Here is a 20665-nt window from a genome sequence, read left to right as displayed (position 1 = left end):
GAGCATGACTAAGCAAATGTGTGACTTAAGAGAAATTACATTGAGTATACAGTGACTGACAAACACAGAGTTTTGACGAGAAAAAGTGAGGTATGATAAGATGTGGCTGGACATCAGGTCAGCAATGGTTATTGGATGTCCAGAGAGGAGGAGAGACGGGTGCATAGGAATATTCAGTTTATTTCTTCCTCTGGTTTTTTCAATGTGCAGAAGAAATCATCTGTAGATTCAGTTCTGGCAACCAAGAAAGTAATGTCGTGGCAGATTTCTTTTCTCATGTATTAATCACATATTTCAACCATATCACTTTAGTATAGTAAGAGCACTCCTGTCACCAGTTTGTATGCATGTGGAATGTGATCATAAGTGGGGCCCAAGTTTTATTGCACCTCCACAGCAGACTCATTTTCCTCTTGAGGGCTCTGGACATCCTGTTGCAGATGCTGGGATGGTTGGTCGGAGCTTTTCTTAGACTGAACAGTTAAGGATCTGCTAATAATTGATCTGCTGTGGAATGTTCTTTGTTTAAGAGTGTCTGTGTCTGCGTATATAAGATGTAAAGGCGGTGGCCACAATTCAGAGATGGTCCTGGTGTGGTTTAATAAACACATTGCAATGTGTTTATTAAACCCACTTCAAATCAAGCTCACTGGATGTGTTGCAGGTTATTGTTAAATTTTCCACAACAATTACCAGGAAAATAATCACATTGTGGACCCACTAATTGGATTTATGATTTTTGACTTTTTCTTTGCTCACAGCTTAATAGTTCATTGTGGCGGTGTATGGAGGCAAAAAACAAACAAACAGAAAAACAGTGTTGTTGTCCAAAATTATAGCCCTAACTATAGATTAATTGTAAAAAGGACTCCAAGAAAAAAAGTAACAAAAATAAAAATACGTATATACTAGGGGTGCAACGATACACAAAATTCACGGTTCGGTTCGATACTTTGGTGTCACGGTTCGATATTTTTTTCGATACAAAAAAAAATGTTCATGCCTTTTTAATTTGTCATTTATTAAAATTATAAATATATATATTTTAACTCAAAAGTACAGTTTTTAAATTTAATGTTGCTGAAACAAAAAAGTAATAAAATATATATATATATATATATATATATATATATATATATATATATATATATATATCTCAGGGCTCGCAAAATTTCAAAATCTTTGGTAGCCCAAAATAAATTTAAGTAGCCCAAATAAAAAAGAGAGCAATTTTTTGATTGATGTTTTGTTTCCGTTACAATATTATACATTAAAGTATAATATTGTAACGGAAACAAAACATTAATCAAAAATTGTTGAAAAACAAATTACAACATTGTATAAAAATTACAATCATCAACTCAAATACTTGGTTCTAATTGAACAGAAATTTCTATGAACTTGTAAGAACTGTGTAGGACATGAATCAGCCTGTGTCAGATCCTGAATTTGAAATTTCCACTGAAGTCACAGGTAAGAGACAAGTGGAACCAAGATCGAGGCCATTTGCTTTTTGAAGTTTGCAAAGACTGCTAAATTTTGCCAGTGGTAGTTCACTCTTTGCAACATAGTACGCTGTTCTAAACAGATTTTTCAGGTTTATTTTTAGTATGTTATTTGCAATTGGTGTTTGTTCTGGGAGAGATATTGCAGACTGAGCAATAATGCATTTCTTGCATTTCTCATGGGTTCTAATGGGGGCCTTTCTTAAAATTACTGGTCCCAGTAACAAAGGCGCTTGTCGACTCAGAAATCGAGGAAAAACCAACAACACACCCGGCAGAACATTATGTTATTTACACGGGTGCACATAAGTGGTCCGCATGTGCGCATTCGCTGTCAAAATAAAAGACACGCACCACATAAGAAGTTGCAACGCACGTTTGCGTCCATATAAAAAGCACTGTTTTTGTCCGCTAGAGTGGAATTTTCACGGCACATTCTGCACCACATCTCTGTGCGTTCATCATTTGTTTGAAGCCAGCTCACCTCCTGCAACCACTTTTCCGAGAATACGTGCTTCTTTTGTGGTTCGGACTCCTTCTGACATTTCTTTGGAGGTGGAGGAACACCAAAGTAATTGCTTAAAGGAGCTTCTTCGACATCTTTAAGAGTTCTAAACAAATGTCTGTCCTCCTCCAGAAAATCTTATGTGCGCAAACACGCGTTGCAACTTCTTATCTTGTGCGCGTTTTTTATTTTGACAGCGAATGCGCACCTGCGGACCACTTATGTGCACCCCTGGTTATATAGCTTGTCGTATCGCAGCCACAGAAATTCTTTTGTCCATGAAACCATAAAGCTGCACTTTCTTTTTGCCTTATAGTCTGATTTGTCATAACTTTTCCGTTTTGTGGTAAGCTTTTCTTTGGCTGTCACTTCTTCACCCTGACCTGTCTTATTTGGCTCAGCAGAACTAAAATATATATCCTGCTGCTTTTACACACGGACTCACATAAGCTCAGCGATTCTCTGCGCGATCAACCTCTCACATGTTTAAGCTTGCTGCGGGAGATTTCACTTGTCATGTTTGCATAGTAAGCTAACGATTAATAAGACGATGTCAGAGGAATTGGTGTACAAATTATCATCACTCACCAATCAGTACTGTCGCTCTCTATACACAGTTCGCGCGATTGCAAAGTGAAAGCAAAAAACAAGCGCAAATTCAAACGCGATTTCAATATGTCACATATTGACAGTGGCTCACCGATGCCAATGACATAATTACCCAGCTACATTTCCGAAAGAATGCAAAAGCATTGACATATATTTTTCCTTCCTACGATAGGCCGACGAGCAGGGCAGAGATAGATTTTGGTAGCCCGACTGGAAAATTTTGCGAGTCCTGTATCTGATTGAGGAATCACTCATCTTTGGAAAAGAGAGTTTTATTACAGAGAAATGTCTCTTTCCAAAATAAAAGCTATACTATCCGCTTCTTCTGGGCTATATTCTCAGCAGCATATTAAACATATCAGGTCCCCATAAGGAGAATCATGTGCTAACGGCTGTCTAAATGACTCGGGTAAAGTTTGTAGCATGCGTGCTTGTTGTTTTTGTCTGCTTCCACTTGTCTTTGCACTAGGATGATGTCGGAGTAAATGTGCAGTCATATTCGTTGTGTTCCCACCAGTGCTGTCAGCGTAAATCTCGTTGAGGTGACGTTAACGCCACAACACGGCAAATCTCCGTTAACGAGCTACCGCGGATTGCCACGTGCATGGGGCTGGACGGCCAACACGTTAACGAGCTAACTGCGCTAACACACTAGTTCCCACCCATGTAATTGAGCATTGCCTGGCACATCCAACATACTGTTTTACTTTTGTCCATGACGCGCTTACCTTCAGGGTCATACGTCACATGAAAACCAAAATAGTTCCAAACGCCAGATCTGAATGAGGGTGGGGGAGGTTCAATTTGCCATGTTGCAAGGAGAGCTCAACTTCTGTCTTGCTAGCTTGCCCTGCGCTCAGTGAATCTGCGTTCGACTACTCCGCCTAGGCTGCACTGTCGAGCGCAGATCCACTGAGCGCTCAACACAGACCGCATCGTCAGAAGGAAAGTTGATAAAATAAATTAAAAATTTTGTATTGTTCGATACATATGCGTACCGAACCGAAAGCACTGTATCGAACGGTTCAATATCGATACGAATATCGTTGCACCCCTAGTATATACTTAATATCTAAATATTATTTCCTTACAACATACACGAAACATTTAACCATTTAAGAGCCCTTCTAAACTGCAGTTTATTCACTCTGAGCTTCTTGAAGTAAGAAAATGTGAAATGTTTGCATTTCATGCATCATTTTGCGTTTTCCATAATTCCACAACAATGTGGAATTACAATGTGGAAACCACACATCCTAATGCTTGCATCAATCCCAGCACAACACAGTCCAGCATTCTGTTTATGGTGTGTACATTTAACTTTATTCATAATCAGAAATACTTAATTAAGAAATAGTTAATTTGTGGCATTTTAGTACACATGTGAATTCACACTTACATTACTGTTTTACACATTTACCCAGAGCAAGACTACCCCAGAGGAGAAACATGTGTAGAAAACTGTTAACAGTCATATATTCATATTTCTCAGTTACAGCCTATAAGCAGCTGTAGCCTCTTAAGATCAAACTGTGTCACACTGTTCATCTGATAAAATGATGCTAAAATAACACATTGTAATTTCAGTTCCTCATTCAGCTCTACCTTGATGAGAGTCAAATGAGGTGTCAAACTAATCAGTTGTTAAAATATCAAACACTGTAATGTTTAGTTACTCTTTATTCACACTGACATCTATTACTTACTCCATTTTAACACAACATTCCTTATTTCAGGGGTATGTAAAAAGTTTTGGGATGTTATAATTCCTTCAAGTTGCGCAGGTGCTCCCACATTTCTTGTATATAATAATCAGTTCAAAAAGGAAAAATATCAGATGCAAAATATTACTCAAATTTTATTTTAATATGTTGATTTTATTCTGTTTGTCAGACAACTTAAAAATAAACTGCATCACTCCACTCTGGTGTTTAATAGACTGAACTGAATTTTAGTCCTTTTTAAACTTTCCCCTTACTCCTGCTTTCTTACAAATACGTCTGTGAGGCTTTGAGCAAAATGCATCAAACCACCACTCCAGACTACCAGCTTCACCTTTATCTCCCATCCTCACACAGTCCTCTCCATCAGGATGTTCTCCATGTGTCCCGTGCCAATTGTCTGGCTCCTTCATCCTCCAAAACGTCAAACTACGATATGAAGAACAGACAGAACTGATTCAGTGAAAGTTTAATACAGGAAATTAACAAATATATTTTCACAACAATCAAACCTTTGATTCAGTTGTGACCCATCCACCCACAACCATCTGCCCTCTACTGCTGAGTCTGTCAGTCCGATCCAGAACTTGTCCTCAGCTTCAGTCATTACATCTCTCAGTCTTCTGACCAGGAACCTCTGATCAGTAAAAGAAGATTAAAATTATCTTGTTATAATTTCTGTGATGAGAAGGTGAAATATAAAGATGTGCTAAAACATGTGAGAACGTGAAAAGTGTTTCATACCTGCTCCTCCCTGCTGTCTATCTTAACCAGGTCTCCTCCTTTAGCTCTACACTCATCTCTGCTCTGTTTCCAGGATGATTTACTGATGGAGAAGTAATAGCACTTTCCTCCATGTTGCTCCCAGCCTTCTTCACATTTATAACATGCTTGATCTTTGAAGAGATTACAGCAACGACTTCAGTCAGGTGGATGAAATCACTATTCATGTTTGTGGGATTTGGAGGCAGCAGGAGGCTCCTTCTGTCCTGCAGTTTGAATCTAACTTACTGTTTCTGTGAGTCCATCAGAGTTTCTTTAATCATCAAGGTATACAAATAGTTTAAAGACCAACCTTTTTACCTTTCACGTCAGTTTTTGGACACGTAGGCTGTACTGTTCTGCATGGTTTTCTTTCTATTTTGAAAAAGGATAAAATATTTTCTAGCATAAATTTCATTTATGTTCTGACTTGTGTGATTTGAAGACAGCAAGAGACTTACTTACTTTCTACTGTTGGACATACTGGACATGTAGGCTTTACTGTGCTGCATGGTTCTCTTTCTGTGTTTGAAAAACAGACTAAACGATCCGTCATTGCTTCATCGGATTTCATTCTAATTCAACATATTGATCAAAATGAATAAACAATGTGTACACTATAGAGGGTGAGTCAATCAGCAGTCCAAAAGTTTAATCCAGCGTTGCAACGTTGGAGTCTCTAATGTTTACATCCAAGCTCCTTCGACTACAATGGCCAAGATCACTGAGAACATTCACATACGTTTACCTGAGACATTTGTGTTTCCACTTTCATTTCTGTTTTGGAGATCATCTTGTTTTTTGAACATTTGCTTCAATCTTATGTTGTCAAACACTGATTAAAAAAGAAAAATACAAATCATTCTGTCATTTTTTTTTTTTTTTTACTTAAATAAGACACAGATTTTCTTCTTGAATTCTTTCAAAATGTTCACAATTTTACAAAAACAGCTCTTAAAAAGTAAAAAGAAAAGTTGGAAAAAAACCCACATTATAAAGGCTAGTTATAAATTATACACCATGTGTATTTACTAGTAATCAGAAAAAGCATCGCATCCACTCACCAGTAACACCAAGACCAATGACGGCAGCAGCCAGTAGACCACTGACAACCAGCAAGGCCAATCTCTCCGTGGTGACCTTTGACCTTTTGCTCAACACATCTTGTTGGTACCCCTCTGAAAAGTTAGCAGAGAAAGAAACGTTATAGAGATGTGGAAAAAGTTAATAAATGTATAGTTTATACAAACCACACATATAAAATAATCATACTGATTTAAGACAACGATAACCTTTCAACATGTTTAAAAAATTATAAGTAAACATCAGCTACTATAAGGAGAAAAAGAACAGTGACCACAGTGGTTTGGCACTTTAACAAGAAGACACATTAGTGAACAGCAAAAATGTTCCTCAAATGACTGTTTGAGGCTTGTTTCAAAAGAAAGCCATTCCCCATGTTTACAGCCTTGTTCAAATATCAGTGCAAAATAGATTAAACTGTGAAATCTGATTATTAAAGAAAGTCTCTAGGTTCAGTAAAAAAAAATGTAAGCAAGTGTGAAGCAGATATGATCAACAGTTTTTTAAAATGCAAAATAAATTGCAGACATGGGCACACAGAGACACCCACCCACACGCTAAGCGAGATCTCACTCCTCAGAGCAATTTCCTCTTCTTTTCTTTTTTTAAATGTCGACTTCTCTTTCACACTTGCTAATTAGAAACAAGTATGAACTATATGAATAGAAATTCACCACTACATATGTTGTATGACCTTACTGTACTGTATTATCTTTGTTCAGTTGTCTGATGCATGTAGTTTAACATTTATCACCATTTATCATATCTCACATTTTACTTTTCTTAATTTCAGTTCTAGTTATTTATTTGTTTAGAGCCACATTTCATGATTGTGTCTGAACACAGTCCGTCCTCAAGGTTTTGATGAAAGTAGAAAGAATTTGATGTCTTAGTGTTAGTGGTGAAAAAGATTTTTATTTATTTTTCAAAGAGTGATTGACCAATATTTTCCTGAGATATTGTATTTTGACAGGTGAAAAACATTTTGACTGGGTTTCTTTTTTCAGTAAAGTCACACTACTTCACTCTATTAAAGACTTTAACTCTGATTGAAAGCAATACTGCAAACACACACACACACAGTCTGCAATCTGCATATGCGTATTATATAACACAAGATATAACTATGCAATCAAGAAAATCTGTCATTACTGCTCCATACTTACCAGGTGACTCTGTTGTGGACCGCTGAGTCTTTGAGATTGTTACTTCAGAGTAAGTGGTGTCAGGCAACGAGGAAATGACAACTGTAACAAAAATATGAAACCAGATTTCTGCTCAAAGTGATGAAGCCTGGTGATTAAATGCAGGCAAAAAAAAAAAGAAAAATAACAATTTTTAGGAGATTTTCTCCAGCAGTGAGATAAACTCACCATTAGCTTTCTTCTCTCTTGTAAACTTCACATCAGAGTATAGCACTCCAGCTTCAGACATTTTACTGTTGTGTGACTTTCAGTGAGTCTGAAAGAAACTTTTCACAAGATTCAAAATAGAAAGCATTTCCTGTCAAACAGAAAAAAGAGGAGGGCTTTAAAAACCTCCTGCCACAAAATGATTTTCGGTCTCTTGAATTTTCACATTGTCCAGTCTTGGTCTCAGGTCACAGACGTTTCAGGCTGACTTTGTCTGTCTAATGGAAACAGAAACAGAAAGAATCCTGTCCACCACCTTGATCTTGGGCTCAGCTTTCACTACTAACAAAATGGTCTGACACACACTGGTATCTTGACACAATCTCCCACTGATCCATTCAGCCACAAAAATCCAGCATATTCAAGTGCAGAAAGTGGACACAACAACATAAATAACTCTACAACATGAAGCTGCCAGACACAGAAATTAAAACCAACCAGACAGGAAGCACAAGACAACAAATAAAAAAAAAACACACACACACACACACACACACACATAGTTAGCAACAGTTCCTCAGTTTGTTCTGCTGTTGACCTTTGCCTTAAATGCTTGAAACTTTCAAAGCTAATTGAGTTCTCTCTTTTTTTCTATAGTCAAATGATATCATTGGTTTTAGTTTTACGTTATTTTAAGTTACAACACTGGCATGTACACAGAGCTTTTCTAATCTTACAAACCACTCAGTCTACTTACACTACAAATAAGAATGCAGGCAGTTTAGAGTAATAGACTAACCTAAAATGCAGATCTATGGACCGTTCGTGACTCTATGTTAAGTAAAACTGTCTCTTCATTGTAAAAACTGTAGTCCTGTAAACATTAACTTTTTATAAATCATTTGACAACCAGCAGAAAGTTTTTGTAGTATTTAGAGCCATAGTGAGATATTTCTTTAAACAATGTATTTTTATTAAGAGTTTTTTCTTCATACATATAAACAGAAAGAGAAGAAAAGGGTTACATATGATCTGTACATTTGGGGTAGTTAGCCCAACACTTCCCACTTAGCAAAATTGGTATGGCCTAGATCTGGCCCACACAATGTGCTTACACAAGGCCCACATACCGCAAAGAATGACGGCCCTTTGGTGGCCCAGATCGGGTTTGCCAGATGTGGCCCCACACATGGGCCAGCACAAGGCCAGTTGCAGACACACTGGTGGTTCTGTGTTGGCCCACGTGTGGACTACCTCTGGCAAACCTGATCTTGGCCACCAAAGGGCCGTCATTCTTTGCGGTATGTTCCGGTACTTCCCCTGCCAGTGGCGGACTCCCTCAGACATCGGTGCGTTGGTGGTTCTTTGTGTCTGGGGATGGGCGTCCAGGTACACACCGGCTCACTCCTTGGCGGCCGCTTATCGGGGCCTGGAGCCTGGGGCTCGCTCGGGCCACTTCGGAGGTGGGGTGCCCCCGGCCTCTCGGCCTGGGGCTCGGTCACTCAGGCACAGCTGGCTGCCGGCGGAGCTCATGGGCGCGTCACTGCAACCCCCCCTGGCTTCTGCTCCGCGGCTGCTGAGTGAGCCCTCATCTGGGACTCTCCTCAGCTCTTTCTGGGACAGTGGCACGGCTGCCCCTCTGTTGGTCTTCCTTGGTCTCTTGTGTTCTGGGGGCCTCTGGATGTCTGGAGTTTTGATCTCCTCCACACCTGCTTCATGCCCTGGAGGACGGGGCTGTGGCCCCCCCACACCCTCTAGCAGATCATTACATGAAGGAACCTTTTAAAAAAACAAGCGCGTCCATGCTCACAGGTGTACACACGGGTGATCACACCCACAAACTACACCCTTTTTGGCTCCTACCTCAAAGCACACTGTTCTGTTGATCTTATGTGCTGCACAATAATGTTTAATATTTAGTATTTACTGTCATATTCCCATATATCATTGTGATGTTGTTTATTCTATTACTCTTGTTCTCTTCTGCTTGTTTTCTTTTTTCTTTCTCAGCAGGTGATCCAGGTGATTGATATATGCATTTTTTTTTCTTTTCTTTTTTTTTCTGCCCGTTCTGTTGGTTTTTGTCTTTTGCCCTTCTCCCCCGTCCCTCTTCTCAGCTGTTTCTCTTTCCCTCTTTCTTTCTCCCCTTCTTTCCCCCCAGTCAAGTCTGTCCCGTATTCAGTAAGTGAAAATAAAATAAACAATAAAAGGTGAATCAAATGGACCATTACGGCAAGGCTGGGATGGTCAATTTGGTAAAGTAAATCCGTTGGGCATCTTTCTTTGCCTTTAGACAACAATTCTGATGGCAAAAGAGCCAAACGGGACAGGCAAAAAAAACAAAAACAAAACAAAAAAAAAACTGTCTCTCCATTGTAAGAACTGTAGTCCTGTAAACATTAACTTTTTATAAATCATTTGACAACCAGCAGAAAGTTTTTGTAGTATTTAGAGCCATAGTGAGATATTTCTTTAAACAATGTATTTTTATTAAGAGTTTTTTTCTTCATACATATAAACAGAAAGAGAAGAAAAGGGTTACATATGATCTGTACATTTGGGGTAGTTAGCCCAACACTTCCCACTTAGCAAAATTGGTATGGCCTAGATCTGGCCCACACAATGTGCTTACACAAGGCCCACATACCGCAAAGAATGACGGCCCTTTGGTGGCCCAGATCTGGTTTGCCAGATGTGGCCCCACACATGGGCCAGCACAAGTGTTGGCCCATGTGTGGACTACCTCTGGCAAACCTGATCTTGGCCACCAAAGGGCCGTCATTCTTTGCGGTATGTGGGCCATGTGTAAGTTGTGTGCAGCCACGGACCAGTTGTAGACACACTGTTCTGTGCTGCCCAGATGTCAGCCTATTGTGTACCTTAATCAAGCCATGTCATAACAATATGTGCCAGAACATGCAAAAGTAACATGATGAAACTCAATGAATGGACTGACTCTTATATAGCACTTTTCTAGTCTCCCAGATTACTCAAAGTGCTCTGTACAACATGCCACATTCACACACTTTCTCTAAACTGAAAGAGACTGGGACAAGAGACAAGACCAGCACATGTGGATCAGTGAGGCTTCAGCAGTTTTGCATCTGTCACAAACAATATGGAGAGAATTTAGGATAGATACAAGTTAATCTGGATTTTGAGAAATGGGTTCTTTGCACCACTGCAAACTGGATTAAACTATGGCGGGCACATAATGATGTTGTGTTGACGTGTTTGAATATGGAGGCACATGTTTCGTCAGAGATTGTCATGTCTAAATCTTCTACTACAGTGTCTTGAGTTTTGATGAAGAGGTATGTGTCAAGTTTCATAGTAAGATATTTCTTTAAAACAGATGGGCATGCTGCCCTCTTTTGGTTTAAGTAAGCAAGTAAGTACAATTTTATTTATATAGCACATTTCTAGATAAAAGATCTCAAACTGCTTCCCAAAGTATAAAACAAAAACAGAAGTTAATAAAATGCAATTCTAAAAAGATGTGTTTTTAGTTGTTTTTTAAAAGTGACCACTGAGTCTGCAGATCTTAAATTCCGAGGAAGAGAGTTCCACAGTCTGGCGGCCACAGTGGCAAAATCTCTATCACCCTTGGTTTTCAGCCTTGTATGCTGAATAACAAGTAGGCCCTGTTCACAAGGCCTCAGGGACCTACTAGGGACATAGGGCTGTAAAAGTTCAATGATGTACGCTGGTGCTTGTCCTTGAAGAGCTTTAAATGTCAGAACCAGTACCTTAAAATGGACTCTAAATTCAACGGGGAGCCAGTGCAGCTGTATAAGCAACAGTGTCACATTGGACTACTTAGATGTTTTTGTCAGAAGCCTTGCAGCAGCATTTTGGACAACCTGCAGACGCTCCAGGGAGTTTTTGTTTAGACATGTAAACAGTGAATTACAGTAGTCCAATCGTGATGAAATTAATGCATGAATAACAATCTCCAGTTCAGTATGAGATACTATAGGGCTCAATTTAGAGATGTTTCTTAAATGATAGAAGCAGGACAGAACCAGAGATTTGACGTGAACATCCAGAGTAAGAGCAGAATCAAAGGTTACCCCGAGGTTCCTGACAGACGATTTCACAAATGCTGAAAGAGGACCAAGAGCATTTATTATGTTAGGTACATGTCTGTCTCGAGCACATACAAGGACTTCAGTCTTTTCTTCATTAAGTTGGAGGAAGTTGTCAGCGATCCAGCCTTTGATGGATTCTAAGCACACATTTAGAATCTGCAGCTTAGAAACATCTTCAGGTTTAAAAGAAATATATAACTGGATGTCATCTGCGTAGCAGTAGTAGCAAATGTCCTCAAAGGGCTCAAAACATGCTGGAGAGGAAGTAGATATATTAAAAACAATAAGGGCCCCAGCACAGAACCTTGTGGCACACCATAAGACAGGGATGTGTACTTAGAGACCGCCACAGAAAAGTATTGTTCATAGAGATACTATGAAGCAGAGTTGCAGTCTTACACGCCTCTCTGCAGCTTCTCTCTTCCTGCTACCCCCCCAAAAACCCATCTCCATAGAGACTGTGCCAGCTCCCAAACAGACAAAAAACAAACTAAAAACCAGCAACAAACAACTTAAACATAAACAATCACAAAGAAAGAACAATACAGTATCCAAATCTGAACCAAAGAGTAAAACAGTGAAATGCGGATTATTAAATATTAGGTCTCTCTCCTCCAAGTCTCTGTTAGTACATGACTTAATAATTGATCAACAAATCGATTCACTCTGCCTTACAGAAACCTGGTTGCAGCTGAATGATTATGTTAGTTTAAATGAATCAACACCCCCGAGTCATTCTAACTACCAGAAACCTCGAAGCACAGGCCGAGGGGGCGGTGTGGCAGCAATTTTTCACACCAGCCTATTAAATAATGAAAGACCAAGACAGACTTTTAATTCATTTGAAAGCCTGATGCTTAACCTTGTCCACCCCAGCTGTAAAACTCAGAAACCAGTCTTACTTGTTATCATCTATCGTCCACCTGGGCCTTACACAGAGTTTCTCTCTGATTTCTCAGACTTTTTATCTGATTTAGTTCTCAGCTAAGATAACATAATTATTGTGGGTGATTTTAACATCCATGTAGATGCTAAAAATGACAGCCTCAACATGGCATTTAATCTGTTATTAGACTCAACTGGTTTCTCTCAAAATGTAAAAGAACCCACCCACCACTTTAATCACACTCTAGATCTTGTTTTAACATATGGCATAGAAACTGAACATTTAACAGTGTTTCCTGAAAACCCTCTCCTGTCTGATCATTTCCTGATAACATTTACAATAATTGATTACACAGCAGTGGAGAGTAGACTTTATCAAAGTAGATGTCTTTCTGAAAGCGCTGTAACTAAGTTTAAGAATATAATCCACCCACTGTTATCATCTTCAATGCCCTGTACCAACATAGAGCAGAGCAGCTATCTGAACACTACCCCAACAGAGGTCGATTATCTTGTTAATAATTTCACCTCCTCACTACGTATGACTCTGGATACTGTAGCTCCTGTGAAAACTAAGGTCTCTAATCAGAAGTACCTGACTCCGTGGTATAATTCTCAAACACGTACCCTAAAGCAGATGACTCGTAATCTGGAGAGGAAATGGCGTGTCACAAATCTAGAGGATCATCATTTAGCCTGGAGAAATAGTTTGCTGCTTTATAAGAAAGCCCTCCACAAAGCCAGAACATCTCACTATTCATCACTGATTGAAGAAAATAAGAACAACCCTCAGTTTCTCTTCAGCTCTGACTGTTTTGGAGTGTAATTTGTTTCATAGTTAGATGCCTGACTGACAACTGTATAAAACGAAAACTACACACAATATTCGAAGCACATTGCGCACACTATGGATTTGGTATGATCCGAGCTTGGGCACTAGGCGACTAATCGAGGGGGCGGGGGGATCTACTGCCTGCGAGTGCGCTGTTGGAAATGTGCAGCCAGGGAGACAGAGGAGAGCTTAAGTTTGACCAGGAAGCAAATCATCCGTACTGGACAAATAATGTAAATATGACGGTGTATCACAAAAGATTGATATCAAACTGATCACTTGACCCATATTATGTTACTCGCTCTTTGAGTGAATCAACAAATGGCGAAATGAAAAGCCGAACAACAACAATACTGTTTTTTAGAGAGTCTTAGCTTACATGTGTGTTTATTTCATATTTTCAGTTATTACCCTCCACGGCTAAATAAAGCTCTAAATCGGTTTCAGGTATGTGCTGATGAACACAACAATGGACATAAGCGGCTTCTTTCAAGAAAAAACTCAGGTAGATGTTATTTTATATATTATGCTTTGTATGTTGTTTAGTATATTTCTATGCAAAACAAGAGCATTTTCAGCACACAGCAGTATATTCACAGTTGAAACCAGATATTTACATACACTTTTTTTTTTTACTGTTACTGTTAAATATCAATTTAGAGTAAACTTGTTTTGTTTTAAGATAAATAAATATTGAAATATCATTTGAATTAGTTAAATGTCAGAATAACGAGAGAAAGAGCTGTCTATTTTAATCACTTTCATCAAATTTAGGAGTACATATACATTAAGTTTATTGGTAATTAATAAGAAAACTCCAGACGATTCCATTCTGAGCTTAAGAAGCTTCTGATAGGTTAGTAGAGTCCATGTGAGTAAACTGGTGGCACACCTGTGGATGCATATAAGGCAAAACACAGAGCCTGTTTCTTTGACATGGGAAAATCAAGAGATGTCAACCAAAACACCAGGAAAAGAATTGTGGAGCTCCATAAGTGTGGCTCAATTGTGAATACAATTTGGGTAATACAGACAATTTCTCTCTTTACTCTTAATTTTAACAATTTCTTAAAATATTTATTAATGTAAAAAAAATAAACAGTCTGATGTGATGTTACAATTAAAAAAGTGTTTGTGTTTTTATCTGAAGAGTGTGTAAATATCTGGTTTCAACTGTATATTTGATGATGTTGGTGTTTGGCTTGATTGTCAGCACAAAGAGGGAGAGAGAGGAACAGAGAGGGAACAAGAGCAGGTGAGACATGTCAGACATTCTCTGAATATTTGCTTAGTCATTCTTTTATTGTTTTTATGTTTTCATTGCAAGAAACTTTATTTCAATTGGTGAAACAGGGCAGCAAGGACTGAAGTGTAGTAAAAGAAACTTTACAGGTTTTAAGAGGTTTAATATTTTTGGTTAATGTGAGCATGATCAAAACCCTGAAAATGGATTTCAGATCTACTATAACAGTCTACATTGTTAAGCTGTGGTAAATAAAGGCTGCCTGTGGACATCAGATGTCATACAAATCTCTGCATGCCTACTGACTGTTTCAACCAAGAGTATAAGTGTAATGGAGAGTCCCGCCTTTGGTCAGGAAGCAGTCATGCTGATAGGTTCCCACCTTGAGCTGCCTTTGGCAGACTCCCAGCTGATCATCAAAGACCATGTCTACGTCATAAACCTCGAGGGTCAGCATGTCATTTTCCTCAGTGTAGAAATAGGAGAATTCCTCTTCCCACCAGGGGTTCGGGTCATTGTAGCGAACAGATGTTTTACCCAGAGAAGTAGAACCAGAGGACACCGTGACATAGGCATCTGTGGTTAACAGGACAACGGTGGGAAGATCAGTCGCTCGCAGATTATACACCTTGAGTTGGGCTTCGACCATGATTGAACTGCACATGAGCAGCAAAAGGACGAGGGGCACACTAGAGTCCATGGCTTTGCTGGAGGCTGTGGAGAAGGAACAATAGAGCTTTACATTTTAGCCAGGATACGTGGATCGACACAATCAGCCCTTGTGAGGATCTATTTTATATTGGAACACATTTATGCAATCCTCAGCATTGTCTACATATATATTCTCTGTGGACATTGCAGTGAACGGTGTTCCTGAGTCTGTACAGACATTTTCACTAAACAACTGTGTATGTTTTTAATGCAGTGCTCCATATCAACTCTCTTCTCCTTTACTTCTCTCATAACTACTTCACAGTAGACTCCACTCTTAAAATTAAATGCATCTATTGGTAAAAGTAAAACTGAGTGATCCACTTCCACTAGCCAGTAGTTTGGAAACAGCAAAGTAAGCCACCGTTCCAACCTTTACAGCCTTTACAGTCAACATAACAAAAAAGTATATAAAATCACAAATACCTAACATTAAACAGGAAAAAAAGGTTTGACAAATCAGAGACCTGTAGAAATGCTATGTATAGTCCTGATCCCCCAAAAGAAAGAAGCTTATTCCTTTGTTATTTAATATTAAACAATATTTTGAATATTGAGTGAATTTTCCATGGGCACAGTTCAGGTATTCTTTGGGTTTCAGGAAAGTTCTTTAGGATTTTTCATGCTATGTGTAACATGTCTTCTTGCCTATTCACAGTCAATTCTGTGTGTTATAGGAAAAAAGCTTTTTCAAAGCAAAATGTTTTCTGTTGTCTTCACATTATAAAACATTTAGCATAACTAAAAACAGTAACAACACAACATGATCTAACTCAGCGGTCTCCAACCTTTTTTGCGCCACGGACCGGTTTATGCCCGACAATATTTTCATGGACCGGCCTTTAAGGTGTCGCGGATATTTACAACAAAATAAAACTAGTACCGGTACCAAAAAAAAGAAAATGTATTCATAAGACACATGAAAAGACCCAGGAAAACCGAGTAAACGATAAAAACGATAACAAAATAACGCTGAAAACCGATAAAAACCCTGAAAACTATACATTTCACACCTGAGCCTCAACTCTCGCGGCCCGGTACCGGCCCGGGGGTTGGGAACTGCTGATCTAACTCATCTGGGAATTATGAGTTTGGATCCATCTTAGTAAATCAGAGGGTCACAAATGGCTTTTAGAGCACATGTTATTCTGATTGGATTAGAACAAGGAAAACGTTACACTGTAGACTTTTAATTTGAGCAGAAAGCAAGAAGGCAGTTCTAAACTCTTACCTGTAGCTTGGTCTTGTCTCTCGCCACGTTACCTGCTGTTCAGGATGTTTTAGAGGCTGACTTATCAGCTTTATGTCAACAATACACTGGCCACACAACCTGCTCAACTCCCATGATTATATAATATGTCCGAATTGGAACATCTGCTTATGGTGTCTTGTTTGGCCACCTTCTCCAAACTCTCAGAGTGCTGTGAAACCGTGTCACATCCAACTTGTTGCATAGGCCACTGTAAGGATCACTTGCTGTCACTTGATCCTCCTTAGCTGTTAGTTTTCAGTGTGCAGGGCAGTACAGTTTGTTTGTTTTTACAGTCTAGGTATGCATGTGAGGAAGTAAAAAAGACAAAAATTTGTAACAGCCAGGCAGAAGCTGATTTTGTGAAGAGTGAATAATGGATTTAAATGCTGACAAAATGGGACGTGGAAAATAACTTGAGTAAACCAAAAACGAGCCTTTATTGCGGCTGATACCAAAACACAAGAAACAAGGCGAGGTAAATATCCTTCGTGGTCCAACCTATCCCAGAATTCATAGTGAGCCATCCGTCCACAACCATGTGCCACCTTTATATTGTTATATTGTTTGTTTGATATGCTTTTACATTTTCATGTGAAGCACTTTGTTATAGTTTCTTGTCTTAAAAAGTGCTATATAAATAAATTTTACTTACTTACTTACTATTCAACTCAAGCAGCTGAAGTTGTAGGATTAACAGATGCATATTAAATGATTTAAAATCCACAAGTTACCATATAGATATACACTAACAGTCAAAAGTTTGAACACGGCTTCTCATTTAATGTTTTTTCTATATTTTTACTACTTTCTACATAGTAGAAACAAACGGAAGACATCAGATATATGAAGCAAGATATATGGAATTATGTAGCAAAGAAAAAAATGATAAATAACTCTAAATGTGTTTTATATTTTAGATTCGTGAATGTAGACACCCTTTGCCTTCTCTCAGTGAGCTTCATGATGTAGTCACCTGAAATGGTTCCACTTCACAGGTGTGCCTTGTCAGGGTTCATTTGTGGAATTTCTTGCCTTCTTAATGGGGTTGGGACCATCACTTGTCTTGTGGAAAAAGTCAAGCTAGTACACAATACAATACAATTTTATTTGTATATCACATTTAAAACAAGAGGTATGCCAAAGTGCTTCATAGAACCAATTAAGAGCAATAACAGGTACAAATACACTGACAGGTGGGAGACATAACTAACCAATAATACAACAGGCACAGCAGGCACAAGCCAAAAGGCTGAAGGTTAAATCATTATAAACATTAATCAGAGCAAAACGATAAAATGCAGTACACTTACAAATGTGGGCTCTAGGCAGCCGGGAAGGCTAGGCTAAATAAACACGTTTTTAATTGAGATTTAAAAGATTGAATTGGATCAGACGCGTGAATATCTTGAGGGAGATTATTCCAGAGGTAGGGTGCAACAGAGGCAAATGTGCGGTCACTTCTGGTCTTAAGCCGAGATCTAGGTCGCACCAGGAGCATTTTGGCCTACTGATCTAAGCGCTCTCCTAGGGGTATAAAAGCTGAGGAGATCAGTAAGATAGCTGGGCACGGTATTATTTATGATTTTAAAAGTGATCAATAAGATTTTAAAATCAATACAATATTTAATGGGAGCCAGTGCATGTCGGAAAGAACTGGAGTAATAGACTCAAACCTACCAGTCCCAGTTAAGAGACGCGCAGCAGCATTTTGAACAAGCTGCAGTTTGTGAACTAGGGCAGCAGAGGTGACAGCCCTATTTGACAACTGTTAGAATTCATATTATGGCAAGAACCAATCAGCTATGTAAAGAGAAACAACAGTCCTTCATTACTTTAAGAACTGAAGGTCAGTTAGTCCAGAAAATTGCTAAAACTTTGAATGTGTCCCCAAGTACAGTTGCAAAAATCATCAAGTGTTAGGACGAAACTGGTTCACATGAGGAAAGGAAGACCAAGAATCACCTCTGCTGCTGAGGATAAATTCATCTGAGTCACCAGCCTCAGAAATCCCAAGTTAACAGAACCTCAGATTAGAGCCCAGATAAATGCCACACGGCGTTACAGTAGCAGACATAGCTCTACATCAACTGTTCAGAGGGGACTGTGTGAATCATGGTCAAATAGCTGCCCAGCTGGTTTGCGTTTAGTTGGACCATCGTTTATTTTTCAACAGGACAATGACCCCAAACACACCCCCAGGCTGTGCATTTGACCAAGAAGTAATGGAGTGCTGCACCCGATGGCCTGGCCTCCACAGTCACCTGACCTAAACCCAATCAAGATGTTTTGGGATGAGATGGACGGCAGAGTGAAGGAAAAGGGCCAACAGGTGCTCAGCATCTCTGGGAAACCATTTCAGGTGACCACTGAGAGAATGCCAAGAGTGTGCAAAGCAGGAATCGAAGCAAAGGGTGGCTATTTTGAAGAATCTAAAATATGAAACATTTTGAGTTATTTCACACTTTTTTGTTCAATACATATGTGATCATTCATAGTTTTGATGCCTTCAGTGAGAATCTAAAATGTAAATATTCATGAAAATAAAGAAAAACCATCAAATGAGTGCGTGTCCAAACCTTTGACTGGTAGTCTGTGTCTTGCTATCACTGTCACTGCCTCTGTTGCTCATTCACTCTTCCTCTTACTGGCTGCTGATGTCACTTTTCACCCTCACAGTCAGCTGCTCAAAATCCAACTCCTTCTCTGGGCCCCAGCAGCTACTGAAATACTGAAATAGGGCAGGCATGATTAGAATGATGGATCCCGGCTGTCTCGGCCAGCCTCCCCTATCACTGCCCCTGAACACACTGGACTACCCCTCCCTTGTAGTCGAGCTGCAGACCAAACTGCCACACATATGTATTTTTAATAATTTCCCTTTGACTTGCTGGGTTTTATAGTTGTTTGGTTGTGATATTTGGTTCAGAAGCAGTCAGTGAAACCCATTCCACAGCTGGCTGAGAAACAAGATCATCATTTTGAGAGAATTTTGAGTTCCTTGGAAATCCTGTGTATTCTCAAAATGGAGAACATCATGAGCATGCTGATCATCCTGCACCCATCACTCAGGCAAGAACCTTAACCCCAGCCTCCAGAGTTGAATGTGGGCCTCGTGCAGCCCCAGCCTCACTGTAACCTCAGTATCACGAGTATCATTTGCAACTTGGGCAGCCTGGACAGCTTGCATATCCAGGGCCAGTCTTTACTATTTAATGGTTTCTGTTGTTTCTTGGCTGGCTTTTCATTTTGTGATTCATGACGTTTTGTTTTTTATTACAACATAAAAGCTTGGCCCAATTTAAGTCATGCAACAGGACAATGACTATTTTCATCTCTCTGTTGAAGATAAACATCACAGTCAACAATGAAACATATTCACTGGATTAAAACGATGGTGCTGCTCTATTTTTACCTGTTACCATGGTGAATCCTGATATCACAGATAGATTTAGTGTGCATCTTTCCGTATCTGTTTAGTATGTGTGTCTTATCATTTCCTGTTTTATTGTGAAGGTTTATTTTCTTGTATGTGATCACTCTGAAACACTTAAAGCCTTCATTGGAATATGAAAAATAACAAACACAATGAGAAGAAATGTCACGCAGTGGCGGTCCTAGCCTGTTTGGCGCCCTGGGCGAAGACTCCCTCTGGACCGCCCCGCCCTCTCCTCCCTGTGCCGCAAGCAGCAGGCGCACCTCGCAAATGGAGGGCGCCCTTACTCCCACTATAAAGCCATAAAAAGGACAAAAAGGATTGTCCCAGTTTCTGGAACCTCAGAGGGGACTGGGGGCTTTGATGTTTCACTCCAGAATTTGTTTTTTTTAACCATTCAGAGGTGGATTTGTTGCTGTGTTTTTGATCATTTCCCTGTTGCACAAGTTTGCTTAAGCTTCAAGGCACAAACCGATGGTCAGGCATTATTAATTCCATGTATGTATATGAACATACAGTCACTTCATGTTTCATTCAATTTATCCTAGTAACCATAGGCTTATTCTCATATAAACATTAATTTCAACATAACTTCTTTTTAATTCAAATGGATAGAAATATTTTTTCTCTTCAAAAATCTGTTTGTCAGTCACAATATTCTCAATATGTTTCTTTTATTAA

General features: G+C 39.2%; 2 protein-coding genes across 2 annotated transcripts; both read right to left on the bottom strand.

Annotated features, from left to right (window-relative positions):
* Positions 1-3933: 3933 nt before the first annotated feature.
* On the bottom strand, positions 3934-7955 carry LOC120726497 (C-type lectin domain family 4 member C-like). Its single transcript, XM_040020108.1, has 9 exons — positions 7559-7955; positions 7352-7432; positions 6167-6280; positions 5851-5937; positions 5568-5624; positions 5424-5477; positions 5085-5236; positions 4853-4977; positions 3934-4769 (listed from the first exon to the last, which is right to left on the bottom strand). Exons 1-9 carry the CDS (start codon positions 7617-7619, stop codon positions 4571-4573), a joined length of 930 nt encoding a protein of 309 aa, XP_039876042.1. The 5' UTR covers positions 7620-7955; the 3' UTR covers positions 3934-4570.
* Positions 7956-14659: 6704 nt separating this feature from the next.
* Positions 14660-16657, bottom strand: LOC120726506 (protein C2-DOMAIN ABA-RELATED 3-like). The gene is made up of 2 exons (XM_040020134.1): positions 16531-16657; positions 14660-15302 (listed from the first exon to the last, which is right to left on the bottom strand). The coding sequence occupies exon 2, from the start codon at positions 15286-15288 to the stop codon at positions 14899-14901; it is 390 nt and encodes a 129-aa protein (XP_039876068.1). The 5' UTR covers positions 15289-15302; positions 16531-16657; the 3' UTR covers positions 14660-14898.
* Positions 16658-20665: the final 4008 nt, after the last annotated feature.

The sequence above is a fragment of the Simochromis diagramma genome, unplaced genomic scaffold (assembly GCF_900408965.1).
Source record: "Simochromis diagramma unplaced genomic scaffold, fSimDia1.1 OVJJ01000753.1, whole genome shotgun sequence".
NCBI classification, from domain to species: Eukaryota; Metazoa; Chordata; class Actinopteri; order Cichliformes; family Cichlidae; genus Simochromis; species Simochromis diagramma.
Note: the sequence above shows the minus strand (reverse complement) of the source record. Positions and strands in the feature narration are given on the sequence as shown.

Excerpts from the sequence above, each read along its gene's own strand:
- LOC120726506 (XM_040020134.1), bottom strand. The coding sequence starts at position 15,288 with ATGGACTCTAGTGTGCCCCTCGTCCTTTTGCTGCTCATGTGCAGTTCA.
- LOC120726497 (XM_040020108.1), bottom strand. The coding sequence starts at position 7,619 with ATGTCTGAAGCTGGAGTGCTATACTCTGATGTGAAGTTTACAAGAGAG. Across the intron at positions 6,281-7,351 it reads GTCCACAACAGAGTCACCTG|AGGGGTACCAACAAGATGTG; the intron begins GTAAGTATGGAG and ends CTAACTTTTCAG. Across the intron at positions 5,478-5,567 it reads AGTATGTCCAACAGTAGAAA|AAAGAAAACCATGCAGAACA; the intron begins GTAAGTAAGTCT and ends TTTTCAAAATAG.